General features: G+C 36.3%; 2 protein-coding genes and 1 long non-coding RNA gene across 4 annotated transcripts; 2 read left to right on the top strand and 1 right to left on the bottom strand.

Annotated features, from left to right (window-relative positions):
• Window positions 1-207: 207 nt before the first annotated feature.
• Window positions 208-2,166, top strand: LOC130466191 (uncharacterized). The gene is made up of 4 exons (XM_056834887.1): window positions 208-456; window positions 899-1,397; window positions 1,513-1,579; window positions 1,674-2,166. Exons 1-4 carry the CDS (start codon window positions 371-373, stop codon window positions 1,763-1,765), a joined length of 744 nt encoding a protein of 247 aa, XP_056690865.1. The 5' UTR covers window positions 208-370; the 3' UTR covers window positions 1,766-2,166.
• Window positions 2,167-9,273: 7,107 nt separating this feature from the next.
• LOC130472488 (uncharacterized) lies at window positions 9,274-14,038 on the top strand. Its single transcript, XR_008932872.1, has 2 exons — window positions 9,274-10,222; window positions 13,479-14,038. It is a non-coding gene; the product is annotated as an uncharacterized lncRNA (long non-coding RNA).
• LOC110784461 (transcription factor MYB124) lies at window positions 10,484-16,819 on the bottom strand. Of its 2 annotated transcripts, XM_021988916.2 has the most exons (13): window positions 16,522-16,819; window positions 16,006-16,227; window positions 15,813-15,859; window positions 15,593-15,649; window positions 15,339-15,411; window positions 15,014-15,069; window positions 14,746-14,919; window positions 14,504-14,664; window positions 14,187-14,335; window positions 13,958-14,100; window positions 13,459-13,670; window positions 13,204-13,283; window positions 10,484-11,298 (listed from the first exon to the last, which is right to left on the bottom strand). In XM_021988916.2, exons 2-13 carry the CDS (start codon window positions 16,114-16,116, stop codon window positions 11,188-11,190), a joined length of 1,374 nt encoding a protein of 457 aa, XP_021844608.1. In that variant the 5' UTR covers window positions 16,117-16,227; window positions 16,522-16,819; the 3' UTR covers window positions 10,484-11,187. The 2 variants fall into 2 exon arrangements, with proteins under 2 accessions (XP_021844608.1, XP_021844609.1); XM_021988917.2 differs by lacking the exon at window positions 16,522-16,819 and having other exon boundaries at window positions 14,187-14,329; window positions 16,006-16,509.
• Window positions 16,820-17,214: the final 395 nt, after the last annotated feature.

Genomic DNA, 17,214 nt, shown 5'->3' with positions numbered 1-17,214 from the left:
GGATTCGGATTCGGACTTTTTTCCCGGATTTGGATCGGATATTTTCCTTCAGATCGGGTCGGACTCGGTTCGAATTCGGATGTGATTATCATCCCTACTATCGCTATTACAATTTTTCAACCCTATAAATTCTAAGGTGATATAAGGCTATGACTACAAGTCTATTTAGTTAAGACTCAGGTACGTGGCAAATATCCTAACTAACTAAAATTCTGAGGGTTTGTTATTTCCCATAACTAACTGAATCTTTGCGCCAAAACTCAAACAAGTATATATATATATATACTCCAAAGGATATAAACAGAGAAAAGAAGTACCAAGTAAGAGAGGAATCCACAGGAGAGAGAAACAAGAAACAAGAAAGAAGAAAATGAAGAGAGGAAGAGAAGATGAACAAGGTAGCGATGGTGAAGAAGTTAATCCAGTAATTCGCAGTCCACTTGATCAATCGATAAGGTAAATTTCTGTCAAAATTAATTAAGTTTTATTTCTTTATTTATTGATCATGTGATTTATTTTTGTTTCTGGAACTTAAATCAATGTTAGTTAGTTTGATTCATATGGAATTTCTATGAGTTTCTCAAGAAACAAATTTAAAATTCGGTAAAGTATAGCATGTTAGAAGATTAAAGAAAATTGAAATGGGTTGAAATTTTGTATAATTAATTAGAAATCGGAAGTTTCAGTACGCATTCGATGCATTAAAATCAGATTAAAATGAAGTAGCGTATAATGAATTGTTAAAACGATGTTGAATCGAGTTATATATATGACTGACTCCGTATGATGAAATGCAAAGATGCAGTAATGTTATTACTAATTATGAAGTTGTTAAAATGGAGTAGAATTTAAGGATTTAATTTTTGATTGTTTGTGACGCTGTGTGGTGTGTTAATAGGCGCAGGTCCTCCTGGAAACGCGCACCTCCTTCTTGGCGACAACTAAATGTATGTGGTGGTCCGAGTTCTTATGGATACTGTATTCGGGATTCGGATGGCAAGTTGGATATGTGTGGTGTTAAGTGGGTGGAGCCTTCGCAGGCGGTGTTGGGGTTAAGTGATGAATACAGGGAAGCAGAGGCCTTATACTATGGGTTACAGAAAGCCTTGGATTTTGGTTACAAAAAGTTGGTTGCTGAATGTCCATGTTATTCACTTGTTAAAAAGATAAAAGTTGCGATGATACAAGACCTGGAAAGTGAACAAGTTGTTACTAACATTCTTGAGTTACGCAACCAGTTCGATTCTTTTATCTTCGCTTTTGTGAAACCCGATGGAAATTCTGTAGCTTATGAAATGTCAAAGCTTACTGTTGATGGATGGAAAACTGGACACTTTCCTGAAGTTGCCTCTCACGCTGCTTCTTGGGATGTAAGGTGTTCCCTTGACAATCAAAGGGTAAGACGTACAATTATATATTCCGGACATTCTAAAATAGTATTAATCCCCAAATGTTTCTTCTTCATAATAACTTATCTTTTTTTATGTATGTATCAATGTATCATGTATGTAGGAGAGTCAAGAAAAAGTGACCACCAAATTAGAATTACCAGCACCGTCAATGTCATCAGGAACTCAAGGTACGACTCATATTACTTACTGTACTTGCTTAATTATTTCTGTGTGGTCACTTGAGATTGTGTTTCCCTCTGATATATCTTTTTGTATTTTCAGAAGCTTCTTCTCCAGATGAAAACATCGCTGAGAGCCAGAATAATCCAGGAGCAGCTTCAATAGCATGGCATGACTCGGACACCATTCCATAAATAACATGCTTATTCCATGTATACATGCATTCTAGTTTTAATGTCATACTGCAACTACAACATTCAACTAGATCTGTGTATTGTTTGACAGCCAAGTTCATGCATCTGCTTCAGCCTTCAGAGGAGTAGTAATGTAGATAAATGCAGAGTAATTAGCATCAGTAGTTACTAGCTAGTATGACTATTACGTTACCAGTATACTTCGTGACAGAAATAGGAAATTACACTCAGATCATAAGTTCTAGCTAGCTCATTCTAGTTGTTGGTTTGTTAGAACTTAGAACAATAAAAGTAGCTGTGCAATGTTTCTACATGCACTTTGGTTTTGTATTTGTCGGTCTATCAGACTATGCTATATGGTTCTTCTAATTGCAGGATCAAATTTAAGTCCGACTTTTACGGCTTGCTTGCTTGCTTTGTGTAGCTTAAAACCATATAGTTATAAGGGGAGTAACCCCTTAATTAACCATATTAACTGATTAAATCTCTCATCTTTCATCAATATGGGACATTCACATGTGCCATTTGGAAAGGCTTGCTTCATAAAATAAATAGAGAGATATAGAGAAAGTATGAGATAAGAGAGAATGAGCTTGTAATTATTATTGAAAAATTGATTACATTCCTATACTTAGGCTGCTTTTATAGCTTGTTTGCTTAGTACAAGCGGACAGAAATAGACAATTGATCAAAACTAAGCTCTAACAGATTTTCTTCAAATCAGGAAGCTAACTAACACTTAACTAACTAATTTCCCGCCAAAAGCAACTAACCCCTGGAAATCAAAATACATACAACAAGATTAAGTTTCAGGTTTTTGGATTTACCACCTTATAAAATATAATTCCATATTTACCACCTTTAATTTATGAAATGTTTTAAATTCACCACCTCATGACGGTTTTCAATCTATTTGAACCCTGTTTAAGTAACTTCTTTAATTGGAAGCCTAATAAAAGAGGAGGAAAATTAAAGAAGTTGGTTAAGTGGAGCTCACATGGATAAAAAAAAAAAATAAGATGAATTTTGTTAAGGAGTGGTGAATACAAAACTTTTCATAAAATTAAAATGGTAAATATGAAATTATATTTTATAAGGTGGTAAATATGAAATTATATTTTATATATAAGGTGGTAAATACAAAAACATGAAACTTACAAGGTGGTAAATATGAAAAAAAAATCTAATTAAAATCATTACCCTTATTACACCACTACCTGTCCAACGTTATCACCATTATATTTTGACACGATTTTTTTTCGTGCGAATGAGCTATAAATGGCAATATAAATTACGAATGTGGGCGGGAAAAAATCGAAACCGATACTTATCGTCCACATGCCCTCAGTCTTAACCACTAAGCCAAGACCTCATTGGTATATTTTGCACACGATGAGTGCATATAATAAAATATGTGTAACAATAATTGCAATTTTTTTTGTTCTACTACGAGGAGTTCCCACTGCTTTCGGCGAGTGGACTAATCTCCCGCAGGAGTTTGCATGGGTGCTTTGATAGGCAGCATCCCTCCTAGTTGAGATTTTTCCATACTCAAAGCTCGAACCCGAGATCTTGGTTAAGGAGTAAGAGACCCTTAAACACTCATGACAACCTCAATTGGTAACTATATGAGCAATAATAGTTTGTATTTTAACAAATTTAACACGTGAGTAAAGATAAAATAGGAAATCCACAGTGGGGAGACCAAGTTTGAAGAATTGGCTTATATAACAGAGTTTAGCAACTAATCAAGGTATATGGTTCAATAGGTTTAATACATTTTTTTCGGTTAGAGAGCTCGGCCAAATTTACGGAAACTAAGTTGGAGTTTATACATGATTTTTCACCTCGATTTGTAGTTTTTAATGCAATTCGGGCTTAGGCTCAAATCAATCAATATCTTCTAAAACTTTCTACCCGCACACAAACCCACTCAAAATATATAATTTTGATCTATATGATAAATAGGGTAGATAAATGTCTATCATCTTTTAAAAATATTTTGCTGCATAAAATAAGGTGATAGGACTATCTTAGTTGACAATTTCCCTAAAGCAGTGCATTCAGGAAACCCATGTTCCAGACAATGTACCAACAGTTTAAATAGATTAGTCTTTTACTTTTCTTACAGAAAAAAAAATCTCTTTTCTTTAATATATGGTATGCAACTATGCATATAGGCTTCTAGCTAGTTCGTCAATGTCATTTACTTCTTCAGGGTTTCATTATTTAACTTTTATAAATTACGAAGTATCATCATGTTTTAAGATTTAAAGTTTGCCTCAAAAAAGTACTCTTATATATATGGACAAATATTTATAAATGAATGAAGAGGTTAATTTAATAGGTATTACATGTTTAATAAAGTAAACTAGTATGTGGCTCATTGCTCCGCATTTTACTTTTAGTGGGGTATAACTTTTGTAAATATGAGTCCATTTTCAAAACATTGTATTTTACATTTATATAGAAAAATAAATAATACATTGTACCTAGTTAAGATGGTAGGAATTGAAGCTTGTAATCCATGAGGTTAGGTATAAACGCTTTTTAATATAACAGTATAGATTAGAACAACTCGACTTACACAGAGTTTTTTCTAGATTTGTATTTTATAGTTTAAAGGGACGTTGTGGGTTGGGATGTCTAATATACGACAAATACTTTTTCCAATGTAATTGTTAGTGTGATAAGATATTATACGCTTGTATAATTGCATTGACCCTAACGTTTGCATAGTATTTTTTGTAAAAAAAAAAAAACTAAATTGATTTAAAAAGGTCTTGCACGCATAAGATGTACAATAAATATATTGTACATCGAGATTAATCTTTTATCCAGCTTTTTTAAATAGTTATCCAGCTGTTGTGTTGATCCCCAGTAAACTTGTTTGCCACATTCTGGTAGCCCCTGGACAGTCTCTTAAGAGGTGATCCGTAGATTCCTCTTTTTCATTACAAAGAACACAAGTGGGGTCTATAAAGATCTCTCTACGATTGATATTAGTTTTGGTTGCCAAACATTTTTGCAAAGTTTTCAGGTGAACACTTTCTATTTGTGGAGTACGTGTGTTAATTATCCATAGAGTCTTCCAAAATTTTGATTCATCCTTATTGGCTATGTGATCACTACTGTTGTTAATCAGAAAGGCGTACCCTGAGAACGTGAGGCCCCAGTAGAACTCATCGTCCATATGGTTATGTGGGACGTAGGTCTGCAGAATTCTGAATGCATCATCACTGGAGAAGTGTTGCCATATGTGTGCTTGGTTCCAGTTTCTTTTGGTGACATCCAAAAGGTGTTCTAGTTTTTGAAGTTCTCCTTGCCTTTCCTGTGGAAGAAAATTCTTGAACCAAACGACATTCCCTGGTAGCCGGGCATCTTGAACTGTGTTTATCCTTCGTTCCTTGTTTGAATTCTATGGCAACTTTGGTGATGCCTCTGTAGCCCCATGACCATTGGGCTTTAGATGTACCTAGTGCGACCGATTTTGAGGGAGAGCTCCATACTTGTGTTTGTACAGCTATGACAAAATACTACCTTTGGTTTGCTCACATCTCCATGCATATTTATACAGTAGTGCTCTATTGAACATAGCCGGATTGCGAATGCCAAGTCCTCCCATCTCTTTAGGGTTTTCAAGTAGAGATTTGTTGCGCCAGCGTATTCCTCTCTCTTTGCCCTTCGATTTCCAGAAAAATATTTTGATCATTGAGTCCAAATTGTTGGTAATTCTTTTAGAAAGGAGGAATATGAACATAACATTGTTGCACATTGTAAACAGGATTCCACTAATTAGGATCAATTTTTTCAGCCTGAGAGAGGGAAGAAGCTCCCCATGAAGAAATTATGATATTGAAGTCCTTCGATTTTGAAGCCGGGATCGATATTGAGGTACACAAGTAAATACCGAACTTCTCCTTTAGTTGAATGGCCAATATCTCCTTTAGCTCGTGCTTACTAGTTTCACTGGTATTTGGGCTGAAAATAATCGACGATTTTAACAAATTAACGACTTCTCTTGATAGTTCACAGAATTTTGCAAGAGTTGAGTTCCAAGTTTGGAAGCTTCAATTGTCTGCCTGGATGAAGAATAGGGCATCATCAACAAAAAAAAAAGTGTGAGACTGATGGTGCCCCTTGAGAGATCGTGATACACTTAATGGAACTTGCAACCTCCAGATCTCTAATTTGATGCGATAAGACTTTCATACACAGAATAAATAGGTACGGGGAAAGTGGGTCTCCTTGTCGTAGCCCACATTTAGGTACGTTTGTTTTTAAGGTTCCCCATTTATAAGGACTTGGTACCTGACAGATGACACACATTCCATAATTATTAGCACCCAAAAAGGAGGGAACCCCATACCTTGTAGAACCTTGCACAAGAAATCCCATTGGATTCGATCACAAGCCTTATTCATGTCGATTTTGATTGTTGCCTACGCCTGTTGTCCTTGTTTTTTTCCTCTTGATATGGGTTAGCAGTTCATGTGCTATGAGGCTCGCATCCCCCACTAGCTTACCTTGCACAAACGCGCTCTGGTAAGGCCCAATAATTTCAGGAAGAATCTGACGTAGTCTGATAGTGAGACATTTGGAGATGATTTTGTACACTACGTTGTACAAACTTATTGGCCTAAAGTCCTCCACTTCCACCGGGTTGATTTTTTTGGATCAAAGTGATGAAGGTATGGTTCCATTCTTTTAGGATATGGCCAATTTGCCATTATTGAAGAAATTGTAAACCCCCTCTAGGATTTCTTTTGACATGGGGTCCCAAAGCTTATGAAAAACCGCTCCTGGAATGTCATCGGGTCCCGGTGATTTGTTGCTCGCAATTGACAATGCAACAGTTTTGATTTCCTCATTTGAGAAAGGCATGTTTAATGTTCGCAGGTGTGATTCCTTCAGCTTCATTCCCTCCCATTTTACCTTGAAACTTCTCAAACACTCCCTAGCTAGCAGTTGGGGTGCAAGAATTTGCACGGAAGAGATTGGAAAAATACGAGTAGAATTGGTCCTCAATCTGTGTTATTCGAAATCCATTCACCTTCAGAGTTTTTGATTATGTAGATCTCATTATGTTTTGATCTTTGTTTTGTCGATCTATAGAACGTGACGAGACTGAGTCCCCCCATGAGTTCCAGTTTAGTCTGGATCGTTGCTTCCAAAATTCCAACTCTATGTTAATCTCTTCTTCCAGTTGTTTCCTGACTTCCACCTCATCCTTCTTCATTTGGATAGGTTGTTGCCTGTTGTTGTAGGTTATCTGTGATTCCTCCATTTTTTTTTGTCACATCCTCCCAGTCCAAATTCTTCTCCTTCTTATACTTCCTACACCAGTGGTATGACTTAGCTTTGATTTGGCCCATCTTTCTCGAAATTGAGTACATAGGAGAGCTTGTGAATGGTTGTGCCCATTCTCTAATGAGGTCATTCTTTAAATCTTTAAATGAAAGACACCAGTATTCGAACTTATACGACGTTTTCTTCTTTGATTGATTGGGCTTGAGCTCCAAAATAATAGGGGAATAATATGGTATTAGGATGGGCAAATTGAGAATGCTAGCAGTTGGGAAACTGTCCATCCAATCTTCTAAACATACGCCTTTATCAATCCTCTCGTAGATTTTTTTCTTACCCTTCTGATTATGCACCAAGTAAAGTTGACCCCAATATGAGGGATATCAATTAAGCCATTTCCTATCTTCCAACATATATAATCCGTCCACCCTACTATTAGATCGCTTCCTCCCAGTTTATCCTCATACTTATCAACCTGATTAAAGTCCCCTAAGAACAAGACTTTGTTGTTAAGGGAGCTTCTAATGTTTGAGAGACTATTCCAGACTACAACTCTATCAGACACTGTCAGGCACCGTAAAGAGAAACTAGGGACCATTCATTGTTCCATACATCAACAACATTACAGGAGGTGAAATTACAACTAGATAAAACAGGGGAGATTACTACTAAGGGGGCACTAAACATGGCTAAGCCCCCACTTAGGCCTACAACATCAACACCAACTACATTATTAAAGTCATAACCATTCATTAACCATTTGAGACATGATACAACACACTTAGTTTCCATAAGGAACAAGATCTCGGGTTTGAAATGTCGAACGAGCCATTGCAAGAAGGTAATTGTAGAGTTTCCCTAACATCTTAATCCTCTACAATTTCACGAGAGAATCTTCATATCTGAATTGGGTGGGCCTTTGGGACACCCACAGCAGATTCCTCCCAAAGATAGGGAGGTGTCAACATCACCTGTCTCATTAATTTCGTTCAGGTCCGGGATTGCCTCTTTCGTCCTTCTCTTCTTCTCTTTCTGGAGATTTATGCCCTTGAAATTCTTCGATGCCCGTTTTTTTCCTTGGGGGGAGGTTGATTGCCTTTGGTTCTGATATGTTTTCAGTTTCCCATTCATAGCATCCCAAGCTTGGGAGCTTTTATGCAACATGTCTACAAGAAACCCCTTTGATGCCCACGACTTCCTGCACTTATATTTTTTGTTCTCTGGTAAGGGGTTAAAAGCTGGATGGGGGGAGGATTTCTTGGAGGTATTTTCTAGGGACATCTTTGTAAAAGACTATTTTATAAGCTTGATTTTCGGTTGGTGAGAAGGTAGGATTTTTTGGAGGTAGCTTTTTATTGGCTTAGATGTGGGGGAATGCAGTTAGAATAGTCGAGTGTTAAGTTCTAGCATTAAAAGCAGGGTGGATATAATCTAAACGGGGTAATGGTAAATGAGGGAATTACCTCTTTGGGGAAGCCACTAACTGTGGGGGGTTAGAGGGGAAAGACCCTTGGATCCTCTAGAGTTTTAAAATAACTCTACAAGGTAGAGTTGGAGAAATATCAACCATTGAATGAAAAGTCAATGGCTCATATTTTATCTTTCCAAAATCCCTCTATTTTTGGAAATCAATATTCACCCCCTGATTTTTCCTTCACACTAATATGAACCATTGAATTTAAAATGTATGGTTTAGATATAACTTTACCTTGTAAAGTTTTGTTGAAACTCTAAAAGATCAGGACTCCAAAAATCCTTGGGGAGAGAATTCTCTTCTAGAGAGAGAAAGTATTCTGGCTTTCGACACCATAATTATTTCAAATTGGAATACTTCATACTATCATTGCATCGTCAATCAAATTCATTCTCGATCAAGTGTTGGCAACAATCTAATCACACAAACATGCGTAGTATTTGGAATGTTAAACTCGAAAAGGTTAAATCAAAACAAGTTGAGCCATGTTAAAGTACGGTTATCTTTCTAAAATCTTCTTTGCTTTTTGTTGGAAGATTTGCCAAAACTCTCAAGACCAGGGATATAATCGAGCTTTTCCGAGTTTATCTCGGAAATTAACAGAAAGAGTATATCAAGTGGACATTTTGGTAAATAAAAGACATATCACCTACCAACTCCGGCTTCCTCGTCTTCAACAACGACTCCCTTCCGCGGAGTTCCGCCCAATCTTCAACAACACCTTCTCCCACTCTCTCTCCATCGTCCACATGCTATTACGCTACAACATCCTCGTTCTCGTCGGTGGTGGTCCCCACCCTCAGTTCCGACCAATGTCGTCCTCATAACCGCAAGCTGCAGCCAATCCAAACCACGAGCAGACGGATCTTCTTGCACTCTTCGTGCGCTGCTACCTGCCACCAACATCACGCTGACACGCTAGTAGCAGCCGGTAACCTCGCCGTCCCCTCTACCTCTTTCCATGTCTTCCAGATTTGATTGTATCCAAATTCGAATAATACAAACATATACAGTTAAATAAGCCTAATTCAGAGTTATTTTACAAAAATATATAGCTAGAATCTTATAATATACTCACTTTTATATTAAATGACTTCTTTTTTTCCAAGTATCCCTTGATTTACTTGTTCTTGCTAATCAAGGAGATAAACTTGGAATTTCTCGATATAATCAGTCAAATTTTGGAGCATAGGACATTAGATAAATTATAGGATTAGGGCCCACCCATAAGCAACCAAAGTGCATGCCACAAATTAGTACAGAACCAAACAATCAGAAATTACTAATGAGCCCCCAAGGATGAATGATTCAAGTGTGTTTAAGAAGAAAATCAAAGCGCAAAACAAGTAATTTTCCCATTAATGTAACAATTAAGTTTTTAATTCAAGTTAGTTTGGAGGGAGAAATGTCACATTCAAAGAGTACACTTTAATTTGGATATTGTTCCCTCCACTTCTTTTTACCCTCCTTAAGCTATTATGGGTTAGTTAATGATCACTTTTTGTCCTCCACCATCTTTAATAATCTTCCAAACTGAACTTAACAAATCTTCACAGTATTCATCTTCTTCCCCCACTTCACTTTCAAGCTTCAGGAAAGTATGCACAGAGGTCAGAGGATACTAAGAAGAGCAGCTTTTCGTCGATCCGAATGTTCTGCTGAGCTTATCTGTAACTGTAAGTACAACCTTTACTTCAATTCCTCTTTGTTTTGCACCCAGAACTTCAATTTTCTGTTTTCCTTTCTTTTTGCAACTTGGTCTCAGATGTTTACTTCATATGAATCTTTGAGCATAAAATTACAAGGATTTGTTAAATTTCCAAGATGATCATCAGTTCATGTAGGAAGGATACATTCATGGGTATTTGAGTTTTCATATTTTTTTCATGTATATTTATGCAAAAGAAACCTGCAAAGATTAACAAGAAATTCAAAACTGCACACAAATCAGACTCCTTTGCCTTTTTCTTTTTTTTCTTTTCCAACTCAAATCATCTTGAGTTTACAGTACATTACATCCAGTGAGGAAGATCGAAAACCTCGAACAAAAGCTTATTCTATACTATCTTCACACCAAGATAGAAAAGAAAAACAAAAAGGATTACCATTCCATTGGTAGATCCTCCAAAACTCTTTCTTCCTTTTACTTATATCTATTTGGGATCGATGAGATACCCAAGTATAAATGATTATACACTCTACGATAAACTAAGGTTATGGTGTTGCAGGTTGCTGTACAAAAGATGAATAAATGCCAAATACTGGCTGGGGGGAATTGAATTACCCTTAATTCGAAACCCCATAAAAACGAAAGAATGACACACATCATAGACAATTGAATTCACACCAGGGTAAAGCTTTAGGCACCCTGAAGATGAATCAGTAAACAAAGAATGAAGGGAATGCAGACCGTTGATAGTTCGATCTGATGGAGAAAGAATGTCGCCTTGGTTTGACATTCTGGAATGTGGATCTTGGAAATGCAGATCTTAGAAAGCCTCTCAAAAAAATCCGGGCCTATGTGGCTGCAATGCTGGAAAAAACCGCGAAGACTGACAAAAATCTTCGACTTTATAACTGCAATAGTATTAAGGAATAAGGATGGTTGTTATCTGTAAGATGCGATCAGGAAAATTGTTGTTCAAAGCCCTTGGAGAAGTGCCTTTCTGCAAGGTGGAGGTTGCATGGAATTGGTGATCGTGTTCTGAGTAGGAGACTCAATTCCAAGTGTTCTCAGTAGAAAGTGCCTCTCCTGCAAATATATACAGATTAAATTCGTCAGTCTTGTTCTCGATAAGTATTACTAAATAAGTTCTGATAAGAGTCATTAAGTTTAGATCAGTTCAAATAAGGACTATCCAAGTTCAATTCACACCAAAAATAAGTTCGCTACCCAAGCTCAGTTCATATAACGTGCAATTTCCAACTGTCATGTGTCTATGACAATATGCTAACATTAACTAATATTGGTCCCTTAGTAAACTGAACATTCTGACTTCTGAAGTTCTGAGTAAGGCACACCTAAACAATAATACAAGGGGAGAAGTCGTCGAAGAAAACACTAGTTTGACAAAGCATGCAACTTCAGTTCCCCCCACCCACCCACTCTAACAATCTGTAATGAGAGTCCTCTTATAAAGCCTAACATAATCTCAAACATGATCATCTAGCGTAGGAGATTAATGTACTAGCAAAAAGATGTTATAATCTGTTGTAACATCTTAATCATTAGTCCTCACCCTTTTTACTTGTTGCTAAACTGAATCAGGTAAGTTCGAATAGAAATTTAAATGTTCTTCAGAGCATGCATGATTCCCTGTATGTTCTTAGATTTCACTGTGGTTAATAATTTTTAACTAGTATCATCTGCTACATAACACAGGAAGTCTGTATATGATTCCCTTAGTCCAGTTCATCATTTAAGCTTTCTAATTTTCCATAGACATTGCCTACACGTATCTAAAACTGAATACAACAGCATGGTCCAAAAGTGTGTTTTATTATATCCAAGTTCGGCACTTCTGTTAAGTAGAGCCACTTATGAATAGTTCCAGTAAGTTTTTAAATTCTTTGATGGATTCATTTCCAAGAGGGGGAATCCAATTCTCGACATATCTTTTCCTGTTGCAAGCATTATTCAGACTGGTGACTGGGAAAGAAGGTGATGTGCGGTGCTGCTACTTAGAATGTTTAAGTACAAGCAAGCAGCAAAGCTGGTTATGCATGATATGTTGGCATCTTGGTTGCTGAGTTACGATGGAAAGATATAGGAAATGTTCTGCTGAGTCTAACTGTATACTTCCCACCATTAACAGATTGACATTACTAACAAAATTGGCAAGGAGTAATGAAATACAGTAGAGAAAAGCTAGGAACTAGAGAGATGTCCTTGGTAGCCAAAGCCAATGTGGAGAAGGTGGTCAAGACAGGGAGGATAACTGGCGCACCCTGACTGGCAATGTCAGATGGGAGAAGATCAATAAGATGCAAGTAAAGGAGTACAAGGGAGATAGGAGGTTGATTCCTGAGTTTCAGCTCGCCTTTACACTAACCTTCTAACAACCCTTTCCGGTCAATACCTCTTTATTTGTTTTCATTAGAGTTTAGAATGTGATCAAACCGTCCATAGACTTAACCCTTTAACCAAAGTAAGCCTTTGATTCCTTTTGTTCGAGTCTGGACCATGAAAGAGGTAAGGCTGCACCCTTGTTGACTTCCCAAGACCTTATGCCTAACACTCTAACAGTATGCAAATAAAGCAGTTAATACCTCTCAGATGCTTTGACTTTCATTGCCTAGTGGAGGAAGTAGAAGCAGAATTTGCAGCCAGAGTAGTCTATCGATAGAATAATTCTACTGTTATTTTAAAATTTTGTCTGACTTATTACAAAGGAATCTGGCACTTCACTAGTTCACCCAGGTCCCTAGTAGTAGATACTGAAATAACTCAAGTACCCAAATATAGTTGTATAATATGATATTGAAAGTTCTAGAACTGTTTTTAGCAGCTCAAATTGGTTATGGTGGATCGCCAATCAGAGACTTGTATGCCAAAAATTCCTAGCAAGACTTGATATTCATGGCAATGATCCATGAAAAGGAAAAAATTCACTATGATTAAACATGTATTACAGCGTAAAAAGAGGAGATAGCTTACACTTTCTGAAAATTGTGGGCTCGGTATTGTAGATGCTAGAGTTCTGAACAGAGGAGTTACTTGAAGAGGGGAATTAAAATCTGCAGAGAACAAGCCAACAAACAGTTCCTAAGTTATCAATATCAGCAGGATTTTCAATGTGAAAATTATAAAAAATACTCCTTGGATAAGAAATTTTGTTAAACATCTGAACTCCAAGTATCATAACCATACAGCACACGAACATTTGCTGCCTTTCTTGTAAAAAATATTTACCTTGATCTGCTGTTGCACAGGAGAGGAACTTATTTTCTGGCATGTCAACACAACCATCATCTGCTATTTGTACTGACTGTGATGCTGCTCTGATATCCTCGTGCATTGTCGATATCTCTCCCTGAGATAGTTCCCCTTGATCACAAGCGGACAAGTTAGTTGATCCTGTACTGTACTCGGAGCTGCTTGGTGACTCGTACACATCATGCTGCCTGCATATTTCACGGGTTCATCAGAAAAAATTAAAAAGAAATGATAGTTATTTGATGTTACTTGGACTCTGGTACTCATTTCAGACATTTGTATGTGTCCCAGGGTCGGCTGGTTTTTTATTTTAAAAAGAAACAAATATCCCATGTTTATGGTCCAAAGTGAGGTGTCGAGTATCCATATCCATGTCAAACTGTGGATTATCCAACACAGGTATTTGAAAAGGATCAGTGAAACACAAGTTTTGTCCTACTGAAAATTCTGAATCCAGTTCAGCTTTATATTGTACCTCTGCGATAATGGAATGTCATCACTGCTACTTCTCAAACTCTCCACCAAGGCTTTGAAATCATCAAGTTGCATATCTGTATCCGCTATTTTGTACTTAAACTCCTCGTTCTCTTTGCTTTTGCCAAAGAAATTTTGTAGTACCTGCATAATGCCTCCTTCATCAGTGTCTTATAATATTATTGAACAAACACAGGGTAAGAGCATTTTGGGCTAGGAAGAACCCTCACTTTCCAAGCATTCTCAAGACTTTGCTCTGTGTTATCCATGTTTACTTTAACTGCGAGAGAGCTAAGTAGCTCCGCTTGTTGCACCAAAGCAGCTACCTTTGGATCATCCTTTCGAAGAAATGTTCCATCCAATTTCTTGTCACCTGTCACTAAAGCTTTTATTCATCAGTTTTACTCATTCAAAGTAACATATTCACAAAGCAATAGTATTAGATAAAGACTGCCAGTCCTAAAGTCAAGATCAATATCCGCAAATTCAAAGTGAACAACAAAAAATTGACAAATGATTCTTCAAATGCAGCTGTCAAAATCATTACCATTGATCAAAGAGTCCTTAGTTGCGGACACTAGTGATTTATCAACATTTTGAGCCAATACTGCAAATGGGGGTCTTGGGTGCTGCCTTGATGAAACACATTCCTTGAGCAACATGTTTCCAGACCTCAAACTTACTGCCGGATTTGGAATATGCTCCCTCCTGTTGTATCCACAATTGTTAGTATTATTGTATAAAACTATGTAACAGGAAACAATATCAAATAAACCATTTGTAATGTACCTAAACTTTTTAAGTGGTGATGCAATCGCTTGCGAATGAAACCCATTACTATCAATCAAAATCCTTTTGTTGTTCACATTGATATATGCATTGGTGTTCTCCTTAGCCAAAGCTTCACGTTTCGCTTTCTTCTTGCACAAGGTGGAGAATCGATTCTTCACAGCATTATCCGTTCTGCATCCGCGATGCACAAATACAAAATCAGCATCATTCATTCCAACTTGAATGCAAAGTATAACAAAAGCCAATAGAACATAACATAACATACCTCCCAGAGACCACCTTGGCAATTTCAGTCCATCTATTGCCAAATATCTTCTGTGCCTGCATATAAGCTACTGTTATTGTTACAACTTTATTCAAATATTACAACTTCATTCAAATTAATCATTTATGTTCCTCAGCAAAATTCCAGAAAAAAAAACATCAATAAGCTTTTTATCAAGATTTTCAAATCAAATCACATCTATATGTTTACTTTGTAAGCAGCAAATGCTGTCATATTTTCAGATTCTGTTAAACCCTAAAACATACTTGCGCAATAAAAATGTTGCAACTAATAAAGAACGGGAGGACGTACAACAATCAATTACCTCACATAACAACATATCTTCTTCTGGTGACCAACCCCCTTTTTTGAAATCAGAATTCAGATATGTGTACCACCTGCATAATAAGATGAAAAAAGGGGTTTTAGGGTAAAAAATTCATAATCAGCACATCAGAATATATTCCTGATAATAAATCTAACAGTAAAAAGAATTAGAGGGGACCAATAAAAAATAAAACTTTAAGAACTTGAATAAATATCATCAATAAAAAAATTTAACTTTTATCAATCACTAACCTTCGTCTACACTGTCTCGTCGTTTTATCCTTAAATTTGGATGCAATAATCGTCCAACTGCCAACCAAAAATAAGACCAAGAAAATTCAAACCTTTTAATTAATTTCAACAAACCCACAAAAAATTCATAAATACCTATTTCATTTTATTAAAATTAATTCAAAAATTAAACATTCAACATAAGATTATATGAACAGAAATATGTATATTGAAATCATACTTTTCAGTTCCATGTATGCTTATTTGCTCCCTTAATATATCATCCTCCTGTAAATCCAATCCATTAATTATAAATCAGTTATTAACTAAATCGGATTTAGTTTTCGCGTTACTTGTTCAAATTACACTATCAACAACACGACTAATAATCCGAACTCGGAAATTTTTAAATTTTAGGAGAGAGAGAAAGAAACCTCTTGAGTCCAAGTGACAATACGGCGCTCTTTAGGCTTAGAAGAAGTAGTTGTTGAAACATCATTATCTTCATGAATTTGCTGCTTCTTCTGCAACGTTGGTGTTGTCATTTTTTGTGCATGCTCGAACCCACCAAAGATTATAACTTTGTTTAGATTTATATACAAAAATGGATAAAAAAATCCCACCAAACTTCGGTAATTTATTCAGTCAATCAACCTCTGTTCAATTCAAAAGAACAACAAAAACCCAGAAAATCAGAAGAAAATAAAATCAATTTGAATATTAAAAAGGGAGAAGAAAAAAAACAGAGAGAAAATTTTTAGAAGGGTGAGATTGTTGAGTTGAGGGATTGGTTTGGATTGGATTGATCATCAATTTATTCATATGTAATGTTCATCGATACTAGCAAAAGTGGGGTTTATAATTTATGAAAAAAAAAAAGGTAAAAATAATAATTTGACATAAAAAAAATATATAGATCTGGAAAATACAGAGTATAGAAGTAAGCTTACAAAGTATTTTGGGTGTATCGATTATTTGAGAGGAGAGAGAAAGTGATAGAGAAGAAGGGTGAAAAATTGAGTGAAATGGGTAGTTTTTGTTTGTTATATATGAAGTAATTTTGGTTGGTTTTTTTAAAGTTTTGTATAATTATTTTTTGAATAAAATTGGGATGGGAGGGAATTAAGTGTCTGAAAAGAGGGAGCTTTTGTAGCTGGCTTTAAAATTATTTTTTATTTAAAAATATATTTATATTAAATCCGTAAAATGTTAAAACGACAATTATTTAGGAACCGGACGATGAAATAGGGATTCATGAGAATATAACGGATGCATTGGAGAGTGGGCGGGGGAGGAAGAGGGGGAAGTTTGAATGAATGGAATGGGGTTACGCTGAAATCCATGTAAGTCTTTCACTTATTATGGGGGACGGTTGTGTCACATGCACCATTTTTCACCTTCATGAGCAATTAACAATTGAGCATGAGATGAGAGAGAAATCTGAGTTCTGCCTTTGATTTTTCTACATTAATTAATTAATACTCCCTCCATCCCGGAATATTCGACCCGGTTTGACCGGCACAGAGTTTAAGGGACTTGAATTGACTTATTTAATTTAATAGGTAGTAGTTGATAGTGGGGTTTTATTTTAATGTAGTTAGTGGGAAATGTGTAAAGGGGTGGGGTTGGGGGAGAGTAGGGGT

Source organism: Spinacia oleracea, chromosome 1 (genome assembly GCF_020520425.1).
Source record: "Spinacia oleracea cultivar Varoflay chromosome 1, BTI_SOV_V1, whole genome shotgun sequence".
In the NCBI taxonomy this organism is placed as follows: Eukaryota; Viridiplantae; Streptophyta; class Magnoliopsida; order Caryophyllales; family Amaranthaceae; genus Spinacia; species Spinacia oleracea.
Note: the sequence above shows the minus strand (reverse complement) of the source record. Positions and strands in the feature narration are given on the sequence as shown.

Bases quoted from the DNA above. Each gene is read 5' to 3' on its own strand.
- LOC130466191 (XM_056834887.1), top strand. From the start codon at position 371: ATGAAGAGAGGAAGAGAAGATGAACAAGGTAGCGATGGTGAAGAAGTT. The intron at 457-898 runs GTAAATTTCTGT...GTGTGTTAATAG, and splicing joins CCACTTGATCAATCGATAAG to GCGCAGGTCCTCCTGGAAAC. The intron at 1,580-1,673 runs GTACGACTCATA...TTGTATTTTCAG, and splicing joins AATGTCATCAGGAACTCAAG to AAGCTTCTTCTCCAGATGAA.
- LOC110784461 (XM_021988916.2), bottom strand. From the start codon at position 16,116: ATGACAACACCAACGTTGCAGAAGAAGCAGCAAATTCATGAAGATAAT. The intron at 15,412-15,592 runs GTTAGTGATTGA...CTTATTATGCAG, and splicing joins ACGAGACAGTGTAGACGAAG to GTGGTACACATATCTGAATT. The intron at 14,336-14,503 runs GTAATGATTTTG...TAAAAGCTTTAG, and splicing joins TAAGGACTCTTTGATCAATG to TGACAGGTGACAAGAAATTG.